Source organism: Cricetulus griseus, chromosome 4 (genome assembly GCF_003668045.3).
Source record: "Cricetulus griseus strain 17A/GY chromosome 4, alternate assembly CriGri-PICRH-1.0, whole genome shotgun sequence".
Lineage (NCBI taxonomy): Eukaryota > Metazoa > Chordata > Mammalia > Rodentia > Cricetidae > Cricetulus > Cricetulus griseus.
The window spans coordinates 935,265-954,971 of record NC_048597.1 but is presented as its reverse complement, the minus strand read 5'-3'; the positions used below and the strand labels follow the sequence as shown (position 1 = coordinate 954,971).

Genomic DNA, 19,707 nt, shown 5'->3' with positions numbered 1-19,707 from the left:
CCAGAATCTGGTATGATTCCTGACTTACAGAGAAGCATTTACTCTTTGGCCATTACTTCTGACATTAAGCAGGCCTGGATTTCTGCCCTTGTTAGAATGAGAAATGCATCACCTACTCCAAGTCTTTTTAGACTTCCTAATCATAAGATGGGGAGCTCTTTAATAATTTTCCACATGACATGAAATGATCTACTGGTTTTCACCTTTAATGTGGCAGTAGAGTAAATTAATTGATCAGTTTTCAAATCTGAAGCCATCCTTGACTTCTGGAGACAGCCCTTGCATGGGGTATCTTTTTGTATGTTATTTGATTAAATTTGCTAAAGGTATGAGAAATTTAATATCCACTTTTGAGAGACACTTGTTTATAGTTTTTTTTTACCCATAATAAATGTGTTATGTTTGTATTAGGGTAATGTTAGCCTAAAATGATTTGAGGAAATATTAATTCTTGTTCAGTTTCCTGGAATGATCACCTCAGAATTTTTTATTGTGAAGCCATATGATCCTTAGATTTTATCATAGGAAATTTTTATCCACAAATTTAATTCTTTAGTTCTCAAGTAAGTTTTTAATTTTTGATATATTTTTGTTCTTAATATTCCTCTCTCTCTCTCTCTCTCTCTCTCTCTCTCTCTCTCTCTCTCTCTCTCTCTCTCTCTCACACACACACACACACACACACACACACACACACTGCATCCTTTATTAACTACTTCCTGCCATCACTGCTTTCAGGACGGCCCTTCCACATGACTTCATGGTATGGTTTGGAAGTATGGGTTGCTGGGTATTTATTTGTTGTTGAATTTATTGACATTTGTTCTTAACATTCACTTACAATCCTCCACAGGGTCCTCTGATGCCTCCAGACCATCTTCTCTTTGCTCCACTCCCACTTTTGCTTTCTTTGATTATATTTCTAATTCTGTCTCTATATTTAGGGTGGAAAGTGAGGCCACCTTTTGAGATCTCTCTTCACGTGTAACATATTAGGTGTCCAGAGCTATGCATGCTGTACTGCTTTGGTAAGATCCCAATTATTTCTGTAACACTTGTATTAACACACACTAATTATGCATAACAGCTTCCATTGTATTGTATATGATGCATTTGATCATATGCACCCTATTGTCCTCTTCACAACTTAGCCCATCTCCCTTCAAATTTCCTGTGTTTTATTTCCTCGGTGACCCAATGCATTTCAATTAGGGATGCGAGACATGACTTCAGGCACACGAGGCTCTTCTCAGTGGCTACAATACTAAAGAAAATGTCTCTTCCTTCCCCAGCAACTGTCAGCTGCCAATAGATTCTCAGGGACAGGTGGAGCCTTGTGAGTCCTTCCCCTTCGGATACATGATCTTACAAGTCAGAAACAGGCAATCACAGGTGACTAGGAAAACAGAATTCCACAGCACTCAGCCCTCTCCTCTAGCTCCTCTAACCCTGCTTTTTTAGTTTCCTGTGGTCCCTGGCATTGATCCAAATTTTTATGATTTCTGCAAACTTCTAAGTTTTCTTCTGTGTCTTTTTAAAAATGTTGATCATTGTTTATTATCATTTATGTGTGAGTATGTGTCTAAGAATGTGAGTGCCCAAAGAAGCCAGAAAAAGGGTGTCAGATACCCTGGAGCTGGGGTTACAGGTTGCTGTGAACCACCAGTCATGGATGCTAGGAACCAAACTCCAGTTCTCTGAAAGAGCAGGAAATCCCCTTGATCCTTGAGCTATTGCTCTGCCCTAAGACAAGTATTTTTTACCCAAATAATTTCGTTGTTTCACAGATATTTATTACTAATTTCCAATTTAATTCCACTTTGGTCAAATAGCACACATTTTATGACTTAAATGGCTATCTGAATCTTGTTTCACTGCCCAGAATGGTATAATAAATGTCCATATGCTCCAGAAGAGAATGCATTCCACACTGTTGGATAGAGCATTCTTTAATAAATTTTGAGTTGACCAACTTGATTGGTGACCTCACTCAAGGGCTCTTTTATTCCTAGTTGTTCTGTTTCTGCTTCTGTCAATCACCGGCAGAGGGGCACTAAGTTCCTCAGCTACGATTACATTTCGCCGTCTTCTCACTGATGTTCCACCAGTTTGCAAATTACGTACTTTAATGTTCGGTTCTCAGATACATAAAATTTATGAGTGTCATACCATATTAATTGTCATGAAATTACCTCTTTATCTGTGTGTTATTCTTGGATAGAAAACATGCTTGCCTGATAATAAACAGTAAATCTACTGCATCTTTCTGGTGTTGATTTATCAGGATTTGCTTGGATGACCATTGGTATTTCCCCTACCCCTTTATTTAGAACCTATTTGTTGTGACTTGGACATGGTAAGAGTGTGCCCATTGAAGGTCCCTGTTCTGGAATCTTCTTCCCCACTGTGATGGTGATGACAGGTGTTAGAAGTTTAATGAGGAGTCATAAAGTGGGAAGTGATTGGGTTATCAGTGGTGTAGTATCTAGATGGGTTTCATGTACTTCTTACAGGATCCCAGTCAGTTCCCAGGAGACTAAGTCGCTATGATGATAAACCTGGCCCTAAAAATGTAAGCTTCTTGCCTGTCCTGTAGTAACTGCCATTTTGTTTTCTGCCCAGGTTGCAGCCAGGTTAAGTGGTCTTTACCAGGTACAGACATCCTATCTTGGACTTGCAGCCTTCAAACTTGGAAGCTAAATAAACCTCTTTGAGAAACAAAGTCTGTGGCTTCAGGTACCTATTTAAGCAACAGGCAAGAGACAAATAAACTCTTTGTCTTTGTTTCAAGGGAATTTCTCTTACACAGTGTTAAGGCTTGCAATCTCTGCCTCGTGGTTGATATGACTTGAATGTTTACATGTGACTCAATATTGAATATCCTTATCATTTAATTTCATTGTTTTGCTCTCTGATTCCTTTATCATTACTGATATCTGCTTTATTTTCCTTATTTTATTCTTTCTTTTGGAATACTGCTTTAGATTTATTTGCTTTTGCATGTATGGGTGTTTGACATGCACTTTCAGTACATAACAAGCATGTCAAGTGGCCACAGAGTCTGGAAGAGGTCATCAGATACCCTGGAATAGGAGCCTCACAGTTTGTTGTGAGCCACCATGTAGGTGCTGGGAACAGAACCCAGGTCTTCTGTAAGAGCAGTCAGTGCTTTAACTCCTGAGCCATCTCTCCCGTCCCAATTTTTAAACTGTGGTTTTAATGACTACGATTTCTCCTCCCGGTTGCCTTATTACCTATAACTCTCTGGTTTGTCATTTTAATATTGCTTCAGACTTAATAGTATATATCTTTAACTCATCACCACCTCTAGTAGTACTATGCCAACAACACACTCAGTAAAAGAATCATATTATTAGATTTTCCTGACTTTATGCTAGGCTTTAATGCACTGGCTGCCAGACATTTCCCTTGTGTGTAACACATAAGATACCAGTATCATCTTTGCTTAAACGTTCAATTATGTTTTAAATTATATAAAATTAGTACAGAGAGACATCAAAGATAGGTAAATTCTTCCTAAACTAGCATAGGGCTATTCTTGCTATAGGCCAAAAAAAAAAATGTATGCTTTAAATGAAGCAAGAGCGACAGGGGTCAGCAACTTGATCATGGAATGGCTTCGCAGGGTTCCCTCTATAGACAACAGGCACAGAAGAACACGGTTGAGCCTGGTTGAGAAGGCAGGACTCAGAAGAGCCCAGCTAGCCATTAATATAGAAGAGACATGTCATCTCTCCACAGCACTGTCTCTCCACAGCTCTTACTTGCACACCTATGAATGAAGCTGCTGTGAGCATCAGCACATGGATTTCTGTGTCCTCCATCAAGAAAGATGAGATATGACAGAGGCAAACCCCGGGCTGATTGGTTCTTGCTCCTCCAGGGCCCAGTCTAGGGAATTGTGGGCTTGTGTATTTGTTCCTTTCTATGTGTTTCCTTTGTTTGCTTTGTTGTTGGTTCAGATAAACGTCTCCTGCTACTCCACCTGGGCCATAAGTTAATGCAGTTAGGCACAGTTTGCACAGGACGAAGCATGTGGTGGACGTATTTGACCTTCCCAAGTTCTCACAGCTCACTGCTTTTTGCTAATTGGCACACACAGACAGGCAAGAGACAGCACCATGACAGGGGCCCATGTTCACCCAGGCTTTGGACAAAGAAGCATTTTATGTGAGAGCTATGAATGCAAGTTAATGAGGCACGGTATGTAGAAGCATCTCCACTTTCAGGTGCCCAAGCCTCAGTCAAAGTCATGCAAGACTGTAAGATCCAGAGGTCAGAAAGGATCAGGGCAAAACAGCACAGGTCTACTACACTCAAACTCAGGGTAGCTGTGCATGCCTGGGTCAGACATACACATGATTAAGCCATTCAACACTTCCACCTAGCAGCAGAGGGGATGGCAACCACTACCAACCACCCCACTAAAGCTGAGGATATTTTGGCAGGGGATAGCTACTCAAGGAGGGAGAGGAGCTTTTCCTCAAGAGTGTGGTCTGTGATAAGTTGACTGTACTCCACAGGGTGGCCTTTGACATGTGTATATATGGGCAACACTAATTGGCTTCAGTGGGCTATAAAAAAGAAAGAGACATGAAGGAGAATGCTGGGGTTCATCCAGGAGGAATTGGAGGGAGAAAAATGGGGTGGGGCAAATATTCTTAAGATACATTGTATACATGTATGAAATTTTCAAAGAATAAATTTAAAACTAAATTACTGAACATTGGTGAGAACGTGAACTCCATCTGTGAAAGAGAAACTGTGGGTACAATGGGCCATTCCAGATTTAATGCCAGTAGCAGCCTAGAGGGACATTTCTGATGGCTGACACAGATGACTCCATGGAGTAAGACTCCTCCAGCTCCAGTCTGTGCCTCACTGTCAGAGGTGATATGGTGCCCCCTCCTCTGCCCCTGAAGGATCATTTGACTCTGTCTTTTACAGACAGGGGGAGCAACATTTGCAAGCCTTCAATAAACAATCTAAAAGATTACAGAGTTGTTGGGAGAGTTGCCCAAGTTCAATCCCCAGTACTGAAGAAGGAATAGAAATAAAGGATTAATGCAAGCATGATGTGTTCATAACAGGAAGGAAAGTTAAATAGGAAAAGATGATGTGGAAACATGGGTGTCCCTGTCTCAAATTCACTAACAGCAACCGTGCCACAATGCAGAAGGGACACCGGGCACACTGGTGCCACAGCAATCCATTCAAAACTGCAGGAACCAGCATAGTCAATTGGTTCTGTGACAAATTTAGAGGAAATTGAAGAGAGGGTTCTGGGGTGATGGCTCAGTGGGTAAAGTGCTTGTTGCATCAGGACCTGAGTTAGGATCCCCAGAACTCCTGCAAAAGCTGGGCAGCACATCTTGCAGTCCCAGTGCTGGGGTTGGAGGGTGGACAGTGACAGGCAAATGCCGGGAGCTCACTCCCAGCTCAGCTGCTCAAATCCATGAGCTTCAGGTTCACTGGGGAACCCTCTCTTAAAGAATAAGGTGGTAAGTGATTGAGGAAGACACCCAATTAAATGTCAGGACAGGTGCACATGTCAGACACCACTCACACCCCAAACACGGAAAACAAATGAGCACTGAATCAGTCTGGCTGACAGAAAACCCAAGTCAGAAATCATGGATCCAAACACAGAGAAGCTATCTGAACGCCCAAGCCTTTCTGTAGCTGTATTTTGTAGACTATAAATAAATGCTCTTAACACTTCACCAGTACGCTCAGCTGCCAAAGGCATCCAGGATGTCAGGGTTTGAGGTCCCTACCCAAATTTCATTTGCTTTATTTTAGTGATTTGACACATCTCATGTTCCCAGATCCTGACGAAAGCCAATCTTCTGCTTGTTCTAAGCACATTCTTTGCGGGTTTGGGAACTAACTGAGAAGCCGGCAGCATGAGTCACTGCCGAATGTTTATATCAAAGTGATCATATGCAGACTTTCCAAAAACATCACATACTCTGCTCATGCCCCAGTGTATCCCAGCAGCATTGCCTCACCCACTGGCATTGGCCAAGACAACGCTGAGATCACACCTGGTCTGTCATTCATTGTGTTATGTCACCACTGTGGCCCCACCACTCAAGCATTTCAGACACCCAAATTCTGTTTGCTCAAAGGACTCTCCTGGCTAGGAGTTTGCATTACAGGGCTTTGTTGACACCATAGAAGGTCATGGTATGCTCTGTGCTGGAAGCCTCTAAGGTCTATGAATCTTAGGCAGGATCTGGGAGCTAACTTTGCAACCAACAAGAGTGAGTTTTGAAAGATACAACATGTTGTTAAAGGGTACACATTTCAGCAACGTGTAATGCCATCAGGAACATAAACACAGCCTTTTTATACCAATGGGAAGTAAGAATATTGGATCAACTCTCTTTCCATTACAGCATGTATTCGGGCTGTGTTTGTTTTCTTTTCTGCTCAAATAGTGGCCTTCATCTCTCTCCTTCTCCCCTCCCCTCCAGATGGGGTTGAGATAGACAAGCAAGGAAATGGGTGGAAGCATACACAGGTGTGAGCCACTGTAAACATGAGTCAGAGTACCATAATGTGAAAATACCATAAAGTTGCCATGGAGCTTGATAACCTTTAAATTCATATGAGTGCATGAGTGTATTTAACTGGACACATGTGAATACTCATGACAAAGGGTCAGTGGAAGGCATCAGGTCCTGTTCTAGTGCTTCCTACATTATTCCTCGTGAAACAGGGCCTCTCTGTGAACCTTGATGTGGGCTATCAGCCATGAAACACAGATCCTCCTGTTCCCACCCCTCACAGTACTGTGAACCCAGAGCTAGGCTGGCAGGCAGGAAACCACAGAGACCCTCTGTCTTCACAGTGCTGGGGTTACAGGGATGTGACCATATCTGGCTTTTTATTTATATGTTGATGACAGAATACAAATTTATGTCCTTATGCTTGCATGTCAGGCACTGCTATACACAGAGCCTTCTTCCCTGCACACAAAACATTCCTTTCTAGATTGAGTTCCAGCACTCTAGGACACTAAAATCTAGTGAAGGATCACTGCCACCATCGGCATCAGCAGTGTCCACATGAGCTGACGATGTTCCCAAGTCCTCAGCCATTCTGTCATTCTCCTCCCTTCCAAGCAGGCCCAACGCAGAAGGGTACTCACCAGCCTTGATGTGGACATCCTGACTTCTAATTTTCCCTGAAGGGTTTTCAGCTGTGCAATAGTAAGTATTATCATGGATTAAGGTGCTGAAGCTTGAAGGAGGGAAGGGGAAAATTTGGAGAGTGCCGTTGGGATGGACGTGGCGGATCCCGGGGACATCGTAGATCTCCTCGCCCGTCGCTAGGTACCATCTGAGAGTCACAGGAGGGATGCCTGCAGCCGGGCAGGGCACCAGCGTCCCCGACGTGCTTGCAAAGACTACCTCTTGCAGCGATGCATTGACAAAGTAGAGGCTGGAGTGGGGCTCTTCACTGAAAACTGCAAGAGATAACACAGACCTGTCAGTCAGCCTGGCCTCTCGGGTTACTCTGAGAAACAATAGAAAACTGCCCTAAGACTAGATGGCTTAACATTGCTTTAAACACTCTAGAGAGTCTGGGTCTGGGAGGCAAGGAGTGATGCTATGTTCATGCTCTGTATGTAGCAGACAAGCCATCTGGGGTGAACTTAAGAGTCTTTAATGCATGCCCTATGACCTGCTTTGTCTCTGGTGACCACAGCTGTATTTTATATTAATTTTAGATGCATAGATTCCCCTCCTCCTCCTCCTCCTCCTCCTCTTCTTCTTCCTCCTCCTCCTCAATAGAATCTAAGTTTCCTAGAGACCAGAGTCTGGAGGTTTTCACTATTTTCTGGGGCACAGTGTCCAACTATCAATGGGTCCTCCATAACAAGAAACAGGAAGAAAAGTCCCACAGCCAGGCCCAGATCAAAAGCTCCATTTACCAGTTACTCTGAGACCATGAAATAAGCCAGTTTTAAATGGTAAAAACTGAAGATGGCATATAAAACATTTTAAAAGAAAATGAAATGTCATTGCAGCAATGCACGTTTTGTTGAAAATTTGTGGAAATAAAGAGAACCATGACAAGGCATCACCCCATGCTTCCACCCTACAGTCTCTGCTCTGACCTGGATGTTTGTCCTTGCAGACAATCTACCCAAGTGCCTTGCCTATGTCACATGATACACGGAGTCCCATGTTTCTCTACAGAGACCACAGGTATGTCTTCATATGTGTGCTTGACACAACATTACTTCCAGAGCTATCTTACTCATCTTTTGATTTAAATCATTTGTTTTAATGCCCATGAATCAAACCTACAAACCTGTCCACATGTATCTTTTTTTTTAGCTCATTTAAGTGAGTATCTTTGTTTTACTCTGTGTCAAATGCAGGAGGAGTGTCTGTATGTGAAGCTATGAAACTCAACTGCTAGTGCCCACAATATAAACATGTATAATTATAGAGAACAGGGCTTCTCAGACACCATCCTTCCTGAGAGGAGAAGCACACCCAGGCACACACCTCAAAGAGAGATAAAACTGTGGGTCAGAGACAGGAACAGTAGTGGAGACTACCTGCTCTAGGCGACCAGCACCTGAAAGCAGTGCTGTGAGGTTAAATAGAAGCCACTGGCAGAAGATATAACATGGAAGTTAGGATGAGTGTCCTGATGAAGGTCAGGTTATGAGTAACAGAAACAAGATTCCATCTTTCTCTTAGAATTTATGTTTTATCTTCTTTGGATTCAAGGTGCCAGTACAGCTTCCCTCCTGGGGGGCGGGTCCCAAGGCTGGTCCTTGAAATGGGTCAGCACTTGCCCTTCCTCATCTGGTTTTTCTCAGGACTGTGTAACAGAGGAGGTGTGGGCTTTGGAGTCAGGAGCAGTTGCTATTAAGTCTGATAAATGAGTGTACCCAGCTATCTACTAGTACTCAATTGACACAATTTGAGATGAGTGCCAAAGCACTTGGTGGGGCTAAAGAGATGGCTTTGTGGTTAAGAGCACTGACTTCTCCTTCAGAGGACCTGGGTTCAATTCCCAGAACCCACATGGCAGCTCACAATTGTCTATAACTCCAGTACCAGGGGATCTGACACCCTCACATAGACATAAATGCAGGCAAAATGGCAATGCACATGAAATAAAAACAAGTAAACAAAGATAATGGAGCTGGTTTTGGACAAGTAAGACTCAGTCTGCTCACTAAAATGCAAGGGTATGGTGGGGTCACAGGCTGCTAGTAGCAGAGTGTCAGAGCTCTGGAGGTAGGTTGAGCATATACATGGCTAAACAGCTAAGCAAGAGCACAGCATGTGTAGACACCTGTCTTCCTGACCCTGGAGATGTTGTGTGGGCTCCCTTCCAGATTCCAGCTTTGCTACCATCTTCCCACATACCCCTGCTAGAAATGCCATCAGTGTTGGGCCATTTATTGATGACACATGATATTTGCCAGACTCATGGTCTTCCGGGTAATTGGTTTAACTACTTCCTGTATGCACATTCTGACAATGTACATAAAAAGGGGGCTTACAGTAAGTAGCATGACATGATGATACAGCCTGACCTGGAAGCAGCCTAGTCCTATGATTGAACTAGTCCCATGATTATTATTGGTAACCCTTATGCAGATCTACAATGAAAAGGTACAATCAGGGCAAAGAAAAATACAAATGTAACATCTGAAGAGAAAAAGCACCAGCATATATAATGCTGGAGCCAAGTCCTGTGTTCATGGAGATAAAAAAAAATTAAAGCCTGATGCTAAATGGAATAAAGGGAATAGTAACCTGGGGCAAGACACTACCCAGCTAAGCTTTCACAAAAGGAATTAAAGGAAAGCTTAAGCAGTGAAAGAAACCACCAAGGAAAGAAAGCTGATGCAAATGTTATCCAAAGAGGGGCCAGGATCCAGCCCTAGCAAGCAGAATTTGACAGTTTTGACCAAATGGTTCTGGATTTAAAGTCAAGGACATAAGAAAGGGGTTGTGCAATCTTGTTCCACAGGTAAGGAAAACCACTGAGACCAGGCTTCTGGCAGGGGTGCCCCTTAATGGAGGTCCAGAAAGACCATTGCCTGAAGCTGTGAAGGTGAAGCCTGGGTTATGCGGGAGAGCTGAAAATGCCAGCGCTATAGAAAGCTTGCCAAGGAGAGCTGCAGGCCAAGCATGGAACCAGCCCAAAAGAGAAGTGTGCTGCAGTCAACAAACCCAAAAGGAGAGCTCATGACTACTTTGACATCAGACATAGAGATGCAGAATTTGGAGTTTTCCCTGTTAAGTTTCTGTCTTTCTTTGGTCCAGTATTTCCTTACTATGCCTCCTTTCCTTACTTTTGGAATAGTAATGTTTATTCTGTCCCATTGTATACTGGAAATATGTGATCTTCTTTTTTATTTTAATCTTATAGGGGGTTAAAATTAAGAGATTACCTTGACTTTCAGAAGAGAATTTGGACATTTAAATAGTGTCAAGACTGTGAAAGACTATGGAGACTTAAGTTGGACTAAATGCATTTTGTCTTATGATATGTCTACAACCCTATGGGGGTGAGGTGTAGAATATAGCTATTTGAATGAGATTGACCTCATAGATTCACATATTTGCATGCTTAGCTCCCAGTCTGTTTGGGATGGATTAGGAAGTATGGCCTTACTGGAATAGGCTGGCCTGGTTGGATAGGTATGTCACTGGGCATAGGCTTTGAGATTTCAAAAGCCCATACCAGGCCTAGCTCACAAACCCCATGTCTGTCTGTCTGTCTGTTTGTGTGTATCTCTCCTTGCTGCCTTAGACCAAGATATAAAGCTCTCAGCTACTTCTCCAGTGCCTGCCTGCCTGCCTGCCTGCCTGCCACCATTCTCCCTGCCATGATAATAATGGACTAAGCCTCTGAAAGTGTAAGCAAGCCCAAAATTAAATGGTATGTCTCTTCACAGCAATATAACACTAAGACAATCTTGCTTTTCCTATATCTTGATCATATCAAGAGGTCAATTCAAGCCATTGACCAATGCCATCAGAACATGTGTTCATGTACTGTATTGTGGGATGTGTCTCAGAATGAATCTCCATCACTGACTGACACAAGACTGTATTCTATGGATGCTTTTATTCTATCAAAGTGTATATGCAAAATGAGTGTGATTAATTATTGTCCCCTTGATTGGACTTAGAACACACCTCTGGGAAAGACCATGAGTGTGTTTCCAGAGAGCTTTGACAGAGGTGGGAAGACCCACCCTGAGTGTAACTGGTGGTACTATGGACTGGAGTCCCAGACTGAATCAAAAGGGCAAATGCAAACTGAACATCATCTCTTGGTTTCTTGACTGTGGACACAGTATGACCACCCACACCAAATGCCTGCTGCTATGACTCAACACGTGGACTCAACATGATGAAATGTAGCCTCAAACTGTGAGGCAAAGCTTCCTCAAGCTGCCTTTGTTGGGTATTTGTCACAACAAATGAAGAAGGTAACTAATGCAGTGATGCAATTTTACCAAACTCTATATGTAGCATTCTAAAAGTGTCTAACAAATGCTACTTGTTCACCATGTCTCCATTGCTTCATCTCATATTACTGAGGTACTGCAAATGCCCATTAGTAATATGTCAATCTTTTGGAACATCTGTTCAGCAAAATTACATCTATTTTAAACATACTGGAATTGTCATTCACAATTAGAGAACAGACTATTTATGGAATCTGAGAAAGAGAGACTAACTCCCAGCAGACATACAGGTACCCAGAGATCCAATACAAGCTCAACCCTTCAGTGTAGAGAGGAGATAGAGATTGCTGCCATGAGGTTTACATAGTCTAGATGAGATACACCAGAAGATGTCATCAGTCTGTGCATCTCAAAATACCTGGTGGTGGACAGCATCACACACCCACTCGCCAACATATCCTAGAGGCCAATGGCTGATGACCTATAGGCTTACAGACCCAGAATTCAATATTACTAATGTCATGTTGACCAATAAGCCACCAATGGTACCATACAGAAAGACAGGTGCCTGTTGGTTAGTGACAGATTTCTCCAGGGTACTGAGATACTGAAGAACCTACTGTCTGGTGGCCGTATGGACTGTGGCCCTCTGTCTGGGAAAGACCTAACACCATCAAAGAGAAACAGAAGGGATAGCTTTCTCCCTTGTAAAATATACCTGACTGCACATTTCATGACCTCATTCACCCTGGATTCAGCAACTATAATTGATTGTAAGTGGGTTTTTCACTTGGTAAAGTACTTGCTTTATAAACACGAGGACCTGAGTTTGATACTCAGAATGCTTGCTTAAAAGGCCAGATGCAGTATCAGAGGCTTGCAATTACAGGGCTAGGGATGTGGAAACAGGATTCCTGGAGTTTTTTTGGCATCAGGATAGCCTACCTGGGCAAGTATCAGGACAGTAGTAACCTTGGCTCAAAAAAAGTTATTGTAGAGGCCATCAAGACTGCTCAGCAGGTAAAAGGGCTTTCCCACATGAGCCTGATGACCTGATTTTGTTGCAGATTCCACACAAAAAAAGACAGATGTCTCAGTAAGCATCTGTGATCTCAGTACCCCTATAGTAAGATAGGAGGGAAAGACCAGAGAATCACATGGATGCTCACAGGCCAGCAAGTCTGCAGCACGAAGCACAGCAGAGGGAAGAGAGACCCTACAACAATGAGGGAGAGAGAGATGATTTCCAAAATTTGTCCTCTGACCTCCACACACACTCTGTGCCGCACACGTGCGCATGCACGCACACACAGAGAGAGACAGAGACAGAGAGAGACAGAGAGAGAGAGAGAGAGAGAGAGAGAAAGAGAGAGACTCATCTACCACATGTACCTGCATACATGAGCATGCATACCTAGTTTTTTAAGGTGTATTAGTTGGAGAACATCAAGAGAACATGGCTGCCATCAGACCTGACTGATAGTGCCACCAAGCAGGGCTGTTAGATGGTTTCACAGTGGCCTATGGGGGTGAGCCAGTGAGTCCATAGGAATGCTCTCATCTGTCAGCACTAGTTCTTAGGCAAATAGATCATCATATGGCCAGCCAATCATTTCCACATTGTACACCAGCGCCATGTCCTCATAATGGGAGAGCAGGAGGGGGTGAAATGAAGTCATCTGTCCCTTACACTCTGTTCACTCTGCCCTTCCATGACACTCAACGAGCCAGGCAAAGGTCCTTGCATATAGACTCAGCACCTTCCATCTCTCTCAGTTACTTTAATAAAGTGATTGGTTCCTTTCTACAAAACCAAGTCTTAGGTTGGTTTTGTGCATGCAGCTTGAGCTTCTCCAGACTTCTGACCAGGGATGTGCTTCTTTCTCTTGGTGACCCTGAGTCTGAGCAAGGCAAGGACAACTGATTCAGGAGAAAGAATAGCTGTCATTCCTGAGACAAGCATGAAGAAAAACACATTTTGTGAAAATGATACCCTTCTGAGGGCTCATCAGAGAGTGGCTTCTCTGACATTTCCCTCCTGAACAGAACTGACATCTTCATCAACACTTCCTATGTCAGGATACGGGAATCATGACTAGCTAGGAGATCTACTCAGATCAGAGACTGTGGTTCAACATTACAGTTTTCAACTCAAATAAAAACGTGGATGCTAGCACTGTAATTTTACATTTGAGCTTTCTAAGAAACTGACATTACCCCAAACATATTGTTAGGAATGAGGTAACTGTCATTCTTCAGGGCTAATTAATTCCACCCAGATTTCTGGGGATTTTTTCCCCCGCATTAATCTTCTGCCAACTCAATTGTGTGTAATGTGAACTAAATAAAACTTGGTCATATCTGAATTTATCCTTCCCTCTCCTGAAAGTAGTCTTGCCAAGAATAGCAAAATCTTTGAAACTATAAATGTATATAAGAAATATTGCTCAATTAAATGTACTACAGTTTGCTGTTGAAGGCCACATTTCAAGAGCCAGCTTGTGAAATCCTTTAAATGACTGTACAGGAAAGGTTAAAAATAAAGAAAAAGAGATGTGGAGGATTTGGGTCACTCCTCATGTTTTTAAGGTTTTTCATCCCTCTTTGACCTCACACCACTGGTTTTAATAATATAACAAATTTATTCTTTAAGCTATGCAGCCAAGTATGGTGGTGAATCTCTTTAATCCCAGCTCACAGGAGGCAGAGGTAGAGAGTCGCAGATCTCTGTGAGTTCAAGGCCAACCTGGTCTACATAGTGAGTTCTAGGACAGCCAGGGCTACATAGTTAGACACTTGCAAATGGAATTCCAGACTTGTTTAGAAAGGTTTTGTGTCTACTATCTAGGGGGTCATGTGTAAACAGAATAATGGAGTTCCATGCTGTGGAGCAGCCCCTGGTTCCTCTGTGATCTGGGCTTCTTCTACTCAGGGCTCAGTCAGCCTCCAAAGTGAATTACATATGTCAGAAACAACAGAAAGCTAAGCAGACTGTTTGGCATGAGCTTATGTGAGATCCCAGGGAACCCATTGAAAGCAGCCAGAGGGTTGGACTCCGGAGACATCTTCCCTCAGTTGCAGACTTGGCACTATGTTACAGTTGTCACATATGGCACAGGCTCCTACTGGAGTGTTCCACACAGAAGAAAAACAAATCCATGTTCAGCTTTCTTAAAATGTAGACATGGTCAGATGACAAGGTAGGTGGGGGCAAAATCATACAAAAGCAATAGCAAAAAATATCCCACTGGGGACATTCACTGAGACTAGCTTGGTACCAGGCCCTGGGTAAGGCCCTCACCACACATGTGTATAATGCCATTCCCAGGACACTTTAGCCTGGAGGCCTAAGAAAACAGTTACCATTCTGTCTGCTAAGTACTCCGGATGCATGCGTGACTAGGCAATCCAAGTCTGGGAAGCTGGAGAAGGCTTTCCATGTGATAACAGAAGATGTAACACTGCGGGACTCTGAGTGTCACAGTCAGGAGAGAACTGAGAGTCCCTGTGCTTGGCGGTTTTAACTGTCAACTTTATTAAACTGAGAATCACATTGGAAGTCTTAATGAGGAACTGTCTAGATCAGGCTGCCCTGTGGGTATGTCTGTGGGGGGTTGTCTAGATTACTAAGTGTGGCGAAAAGATCCAGCATGAAGTTGGTAGAACTATCTTATGGGCTGGGCCCTGGATTGTGCAAGAATAAGGAAACCAGCTGGGTCTAAGCAAAGTGCAAGCGTCACAGGAGCAAGGATCCGTGCACTGGTCCTCTCTCTGCTCCTGACTGTGGGCATGGCACTTTCAGTGCCTGCCCTGACTTCCCCACAGTGATGGGCTGTAACCTGGAATTGCCAAGTGAACTCTCCCACCCCATTTGTCCCAGCAAGAGAAGTAAAACCACAATAGTGCAGAGCACAGCAACTTCAGGACAGGGCTGAGACATATAGAGGGACACCACCATCTTGAATCAGAGTAGCCTTGAAGACCCATAGGAGACTCTTACAAGACTGTGACTACTCACATCCCCAGAGGGAGCGAGAAGATAGGTCATGAGGTTCAGGAAAGCCATAGGAAGTATCCCTTGATATCCTCAGGAGACCCATTCCTCCCCTCTCTGAGATTGTAAAGGAGGTAACAGGTAAGTGGGGTGGGAATCTCTCATACTGCAGCCATGTTTGAGTCACCCATTCCCTGTAGGTAATGCCAATAAACACTGATCCACCAAGCTGGAACTGAAGAGAGTTCTTCCTTTAGTCTGTTGGTGCACTCTCTGCCTGGGATGAAGAGATTTTTCTTTATGTCCCCTCAGGAGAAGCCCTGCCACAGGAAGCTTGAAGCTCTTACATCCCCCCTTTTTTATAAATACTTTTTCAGCACACACCAAGTATCAGGTGCTGGTTCAAGATCTGGGCACATGAACAAGCAAGGCTCAGGGTGTCACCAATGCCATGACAAAAGGCTAGATGGCTTGTTCACGATTCTACAGAAAATAGTTCGTTACACCAGTAGGCACATTCTGGAGAGAAATGAAAATACATGTCCACACAGAAACCTGTATTATAAATGTTCAAATCAGCATTGCCTATAACAAGCAATGTGGACACAATCTGTGAGTTCATTAACTGAAGAGCTGACATGCAAAGTAGTTTATACATACGTTGGAATGTTACTCTGCAATTAAAAGAAGCAATTAAGTACTAATGTAAGCTACAGTGTGGCTGACCCTAGATGATACTGTGCTGAGATTTGAAAGCCAGCCACAGGAGAGCACAGTCACGTGAAGTTTCTAAGAGAGGAAATTCTAGAGACAGAATGTGGGTCAGTGGTTTTCCTGAAGCGAGAATGGGGTTCAAGGGACCAAGGAGTCACAGCAAATGGTGCAGGGTTTCTGTCTGAGGTATTAAAATGTTCCAAAATGGACAGTTAGAGGCTGCACATCTGTGGATAGATTAAAAATCACTGAATTACATACACTAACTTGGTTTATTTTATGGCAATAAAATTGCATCTCAAAAAAAAGAAAGAAAAAGCTGTTTTTAAAAGTTGAGAGTCAGTTTATGCTGGAGAGGATGTGGAGAAAGAGGAACACTCCTCCACTGCTGATGGGAGTGCCAACTTGTACAGCCACTTTGGAAATCAGTATGGCGACCCCTCAAGAAAATGGGAATAAGTCTACCACAAGATCCAGCAATTCCACTCCTAGGCATATACCCAAAAGAAGCACATTCATACAACAAGGGCATCTGTTCAACCATGTTCATAACAGCATTATTTGTAATAGCCAGAAACTGGAAGCAGCCTAGATGCCCCTCAACTGAAGAATGGATACAGAAAATGTGGTACATTTACACAATGGAGTACTACTCAGCAGAAAAACAAAATGGAATCTTGAAATTTGCAGGAAAATGGATGGAACTCGAAGAAACCATTCTGAGTGAGGTAATCCAATCACAAAAAGACAAACATGATATGTACTCACTCATATGTGGACCTGCTTTATGATACAGAGTAGTGACCATGCTTTATCAGAGCTGTTTTTAATGATGTTGCTCAGAATGGTTTCCTTCCAGATGATGATTGAGAAGCTAATTAAAAAAAAATGGTGCCAGGTACCACAAGAGTAACAGAACTGTGCTGTTTTTCTGGGATTTTGTTTTTTACTTGTTTTTTTTTTTTAAATAGAGAGTGTTGGATGTCTCTACAATTTTGTTCAAATGACTGCAGAACCTGGAAAAGCTGTTGCTGCTATTGATGCATAACATACTGCCATTATTGGTCTTTATATATATATATTTGAATTTTTAGAAACTTTACTGTGCTGTCAACTTTGGAAAAAAGTATCCCATTTTACCATGTTGAGTTGGCATTGTACAAAAATTAACAGCCATATTGGTCTAGAAATGTTGAACTTAATTTTTTTTCATTTGTACAGAGGTAACGCACTGTATTGAATATGTAAGGTCTTAAAAAAAAAAGAAGGGATTTTGAGAGCCCATCCCTTGTGAAGGAATGCTCTCTTGACCTGGACACATTGGGTAGGGCCTAGGCCTGGCCCAGGATGATGTGGTAGACTTTGGGGAGCCCCTTTTGAGGGCCTTACCCTGCCTGGGGAGTAGAGGGGGGATGGCTAGGGGCAGGTGGGATGTTGGGGGGGGAGAAGAGGGAGAGGGAGAAGGGATTGACATCTGAAGCAAGCTTGTTCCTAATTTGAACTAATAAAATAAAATAAAATAAAAAAAGTTGAGAGTCATTGCAAGTTTTGAAACAGAGCAGCTCTCCGAATCAGAGTTTGAGAAGGGAAACACAGCATAGACAGGAGAAAAGGTCAGAGGAAGGATGCCTGGAAGCTATTGTGCCAGCTAAGAGGAGAGCAGCCTGACCACACAGACTCATCTGATTATAATCTCCCCAGAATAAGTAGACAGAGCCCTGAGAGAAAGTCCATATGACAGAAGAGTGATGGCTTGGATGTTTGGCCATTAAGATGAACCATTAACAATAGAGACAAGCAAGATAGAGGGTGGGGGTAGAGGGAACAGGGCCAGCTTTACCCAGTGAGGCTCAGGGCACTGCCCTTACACACACATTTGCATATTCATCCAAGGCTCCACAGAGTTTCCACAGCCTGGGAAGTGCACTCATCGTTAGGTCTGATGCCCCAACAGAGAGCACAGGATGGCCTGGGATGGCTCTGCAGCCACAGAGTTTTTTTATAAGTTATGGAAAGGACATTTGACAGAGGATTTGACCCCAGATACATACTGAATACTACATGCCAATCACACACACACACACACACACACACACAGAGAGAGAGAGAGAGAGAGAGAGAGAGAGAGAGAGAGAGAGAGAGATTTTAGTAGTCACTTCACAAATGCCAATATATAAATTGTCCCTAGCCTACTAGCATTTAAGAAAGTACTTTGCTTCAGTCCCTGGAACCCCAGTAATGGTGAAAGCAGGGAACCAAACCCCCAGAGTTGTCCTCTGATATCCACATGTATGCTGTGATATGTACATGTACACACACACACACACACACACACACACACACACACACACACACACACGGTACACAGATACATGCACATTATATACATATACCATGACATAAATATAGTTTTAAATTTTTAAAAGCACTTTTGCATGTACAAATCTTCATGTATTTCTTGTTGATTTTGTTATAGATTCTTTAGACAGGTGTCAAGCTGCATTCCAGGCTGGCCTAAAACTCACCGTAGAGCTCAAGTTGGCCTCTTGCTACTTCAGTCTTCAGAGTTCTGGGGTTACAGACATGTGCAGTCATACTCCTGGTGCATACTGTATGTTTTTGTTTGGTTGGCTTTGGTTTTGGTTTTGGCTTTAGATTTTATATTATGTTGCTTGTTGGTGGTGGTGATTTTTCTGTTTGTTTGCAATGCTAAATTGGAACTCAGTGCCTCACGACAGTTTAATTATTGAGCTGTACTCCCAGTCTCTCACATCACAATACAGAGGAGGAGGAGGAGGAGGAGGAGGAGAGGAGGAGGAGAAGAGGGGGAGGAAGAGGGGGGGAAGAGGGGGAGGAGGAGGAGGGGGAGGAGGGGGAGGGGGAGAAGGAGGAAGAGGAGAGTCCCATTTCTGTTCCTATCCCCATCAAATACAAACAGAGAAAGACATCACCCTGGTGCTAGATATTTAGGTGTACAGAGATGAATGGGCACAGGTGGAGGTAGAGATGGCCCAACTGCTGTCCTAATTTGTCTTGATCTGGATGCTCGTACATTCAGCTAGCGAGGATTTCCCTGAGCTGTACTCTGGGTTCAGCACACAGTGACAGCATGACTTCTGTATTATACTCAAAAAGTTAAGGAAACAGAAAAGGAAAGGAGTTCAAAGGAGATAGGGGGAAAACAGTACAGTCAGGGATCTAAACCTCACAGGAAAAAAAAAAGATGTATTGGGGGGGGAAATGATGGAAGGCAATTCAGGGGCTCACACCTGTAATTCCAGCACCTAGGAGGCTGGAGGCGGGAGGATAACCATGAATTTGAATTCAGCCTGGGCTACATAGTGAATTCCTGGCCAATCTGAGTTTTTTTCTTTTTATTTATTTTTCTCTCATACAAAACAATCCAACCACAGCCTTCACTCCTCCCATAGATCTGTTGTGGAATATTTGTTTACACTGTGTGAAGACTGGTTTAATAAAGGGTTTAATAAAAAGTCACCCTGATTGGTTTAATAAA

At 43.1% G+C, this 19,707-nt stretch overlaps 1 protein-coding gene across 1 annotated transcript in view; it reads right to left on the bottom strand.

The window, feature by feature from the left end:
• Positions 1–19,707, bottom strand: part of Dscam (DS cell adhesion molecule) — a 504,817-nt gene that overhangs the window by 470,712 nt on the left and 14,398 nt on the right. Inside the window, exon 2 of the mRNA XM_035443441.1 lies at positions 7,178–7,495. Coding sequence (XP_035299332.1) covers positions 7,178–7,495 — 318 coding nt within the window. The remainder of the gene's footprint in view (positions 1–7,177; positions 7,496–19,707) is intronic.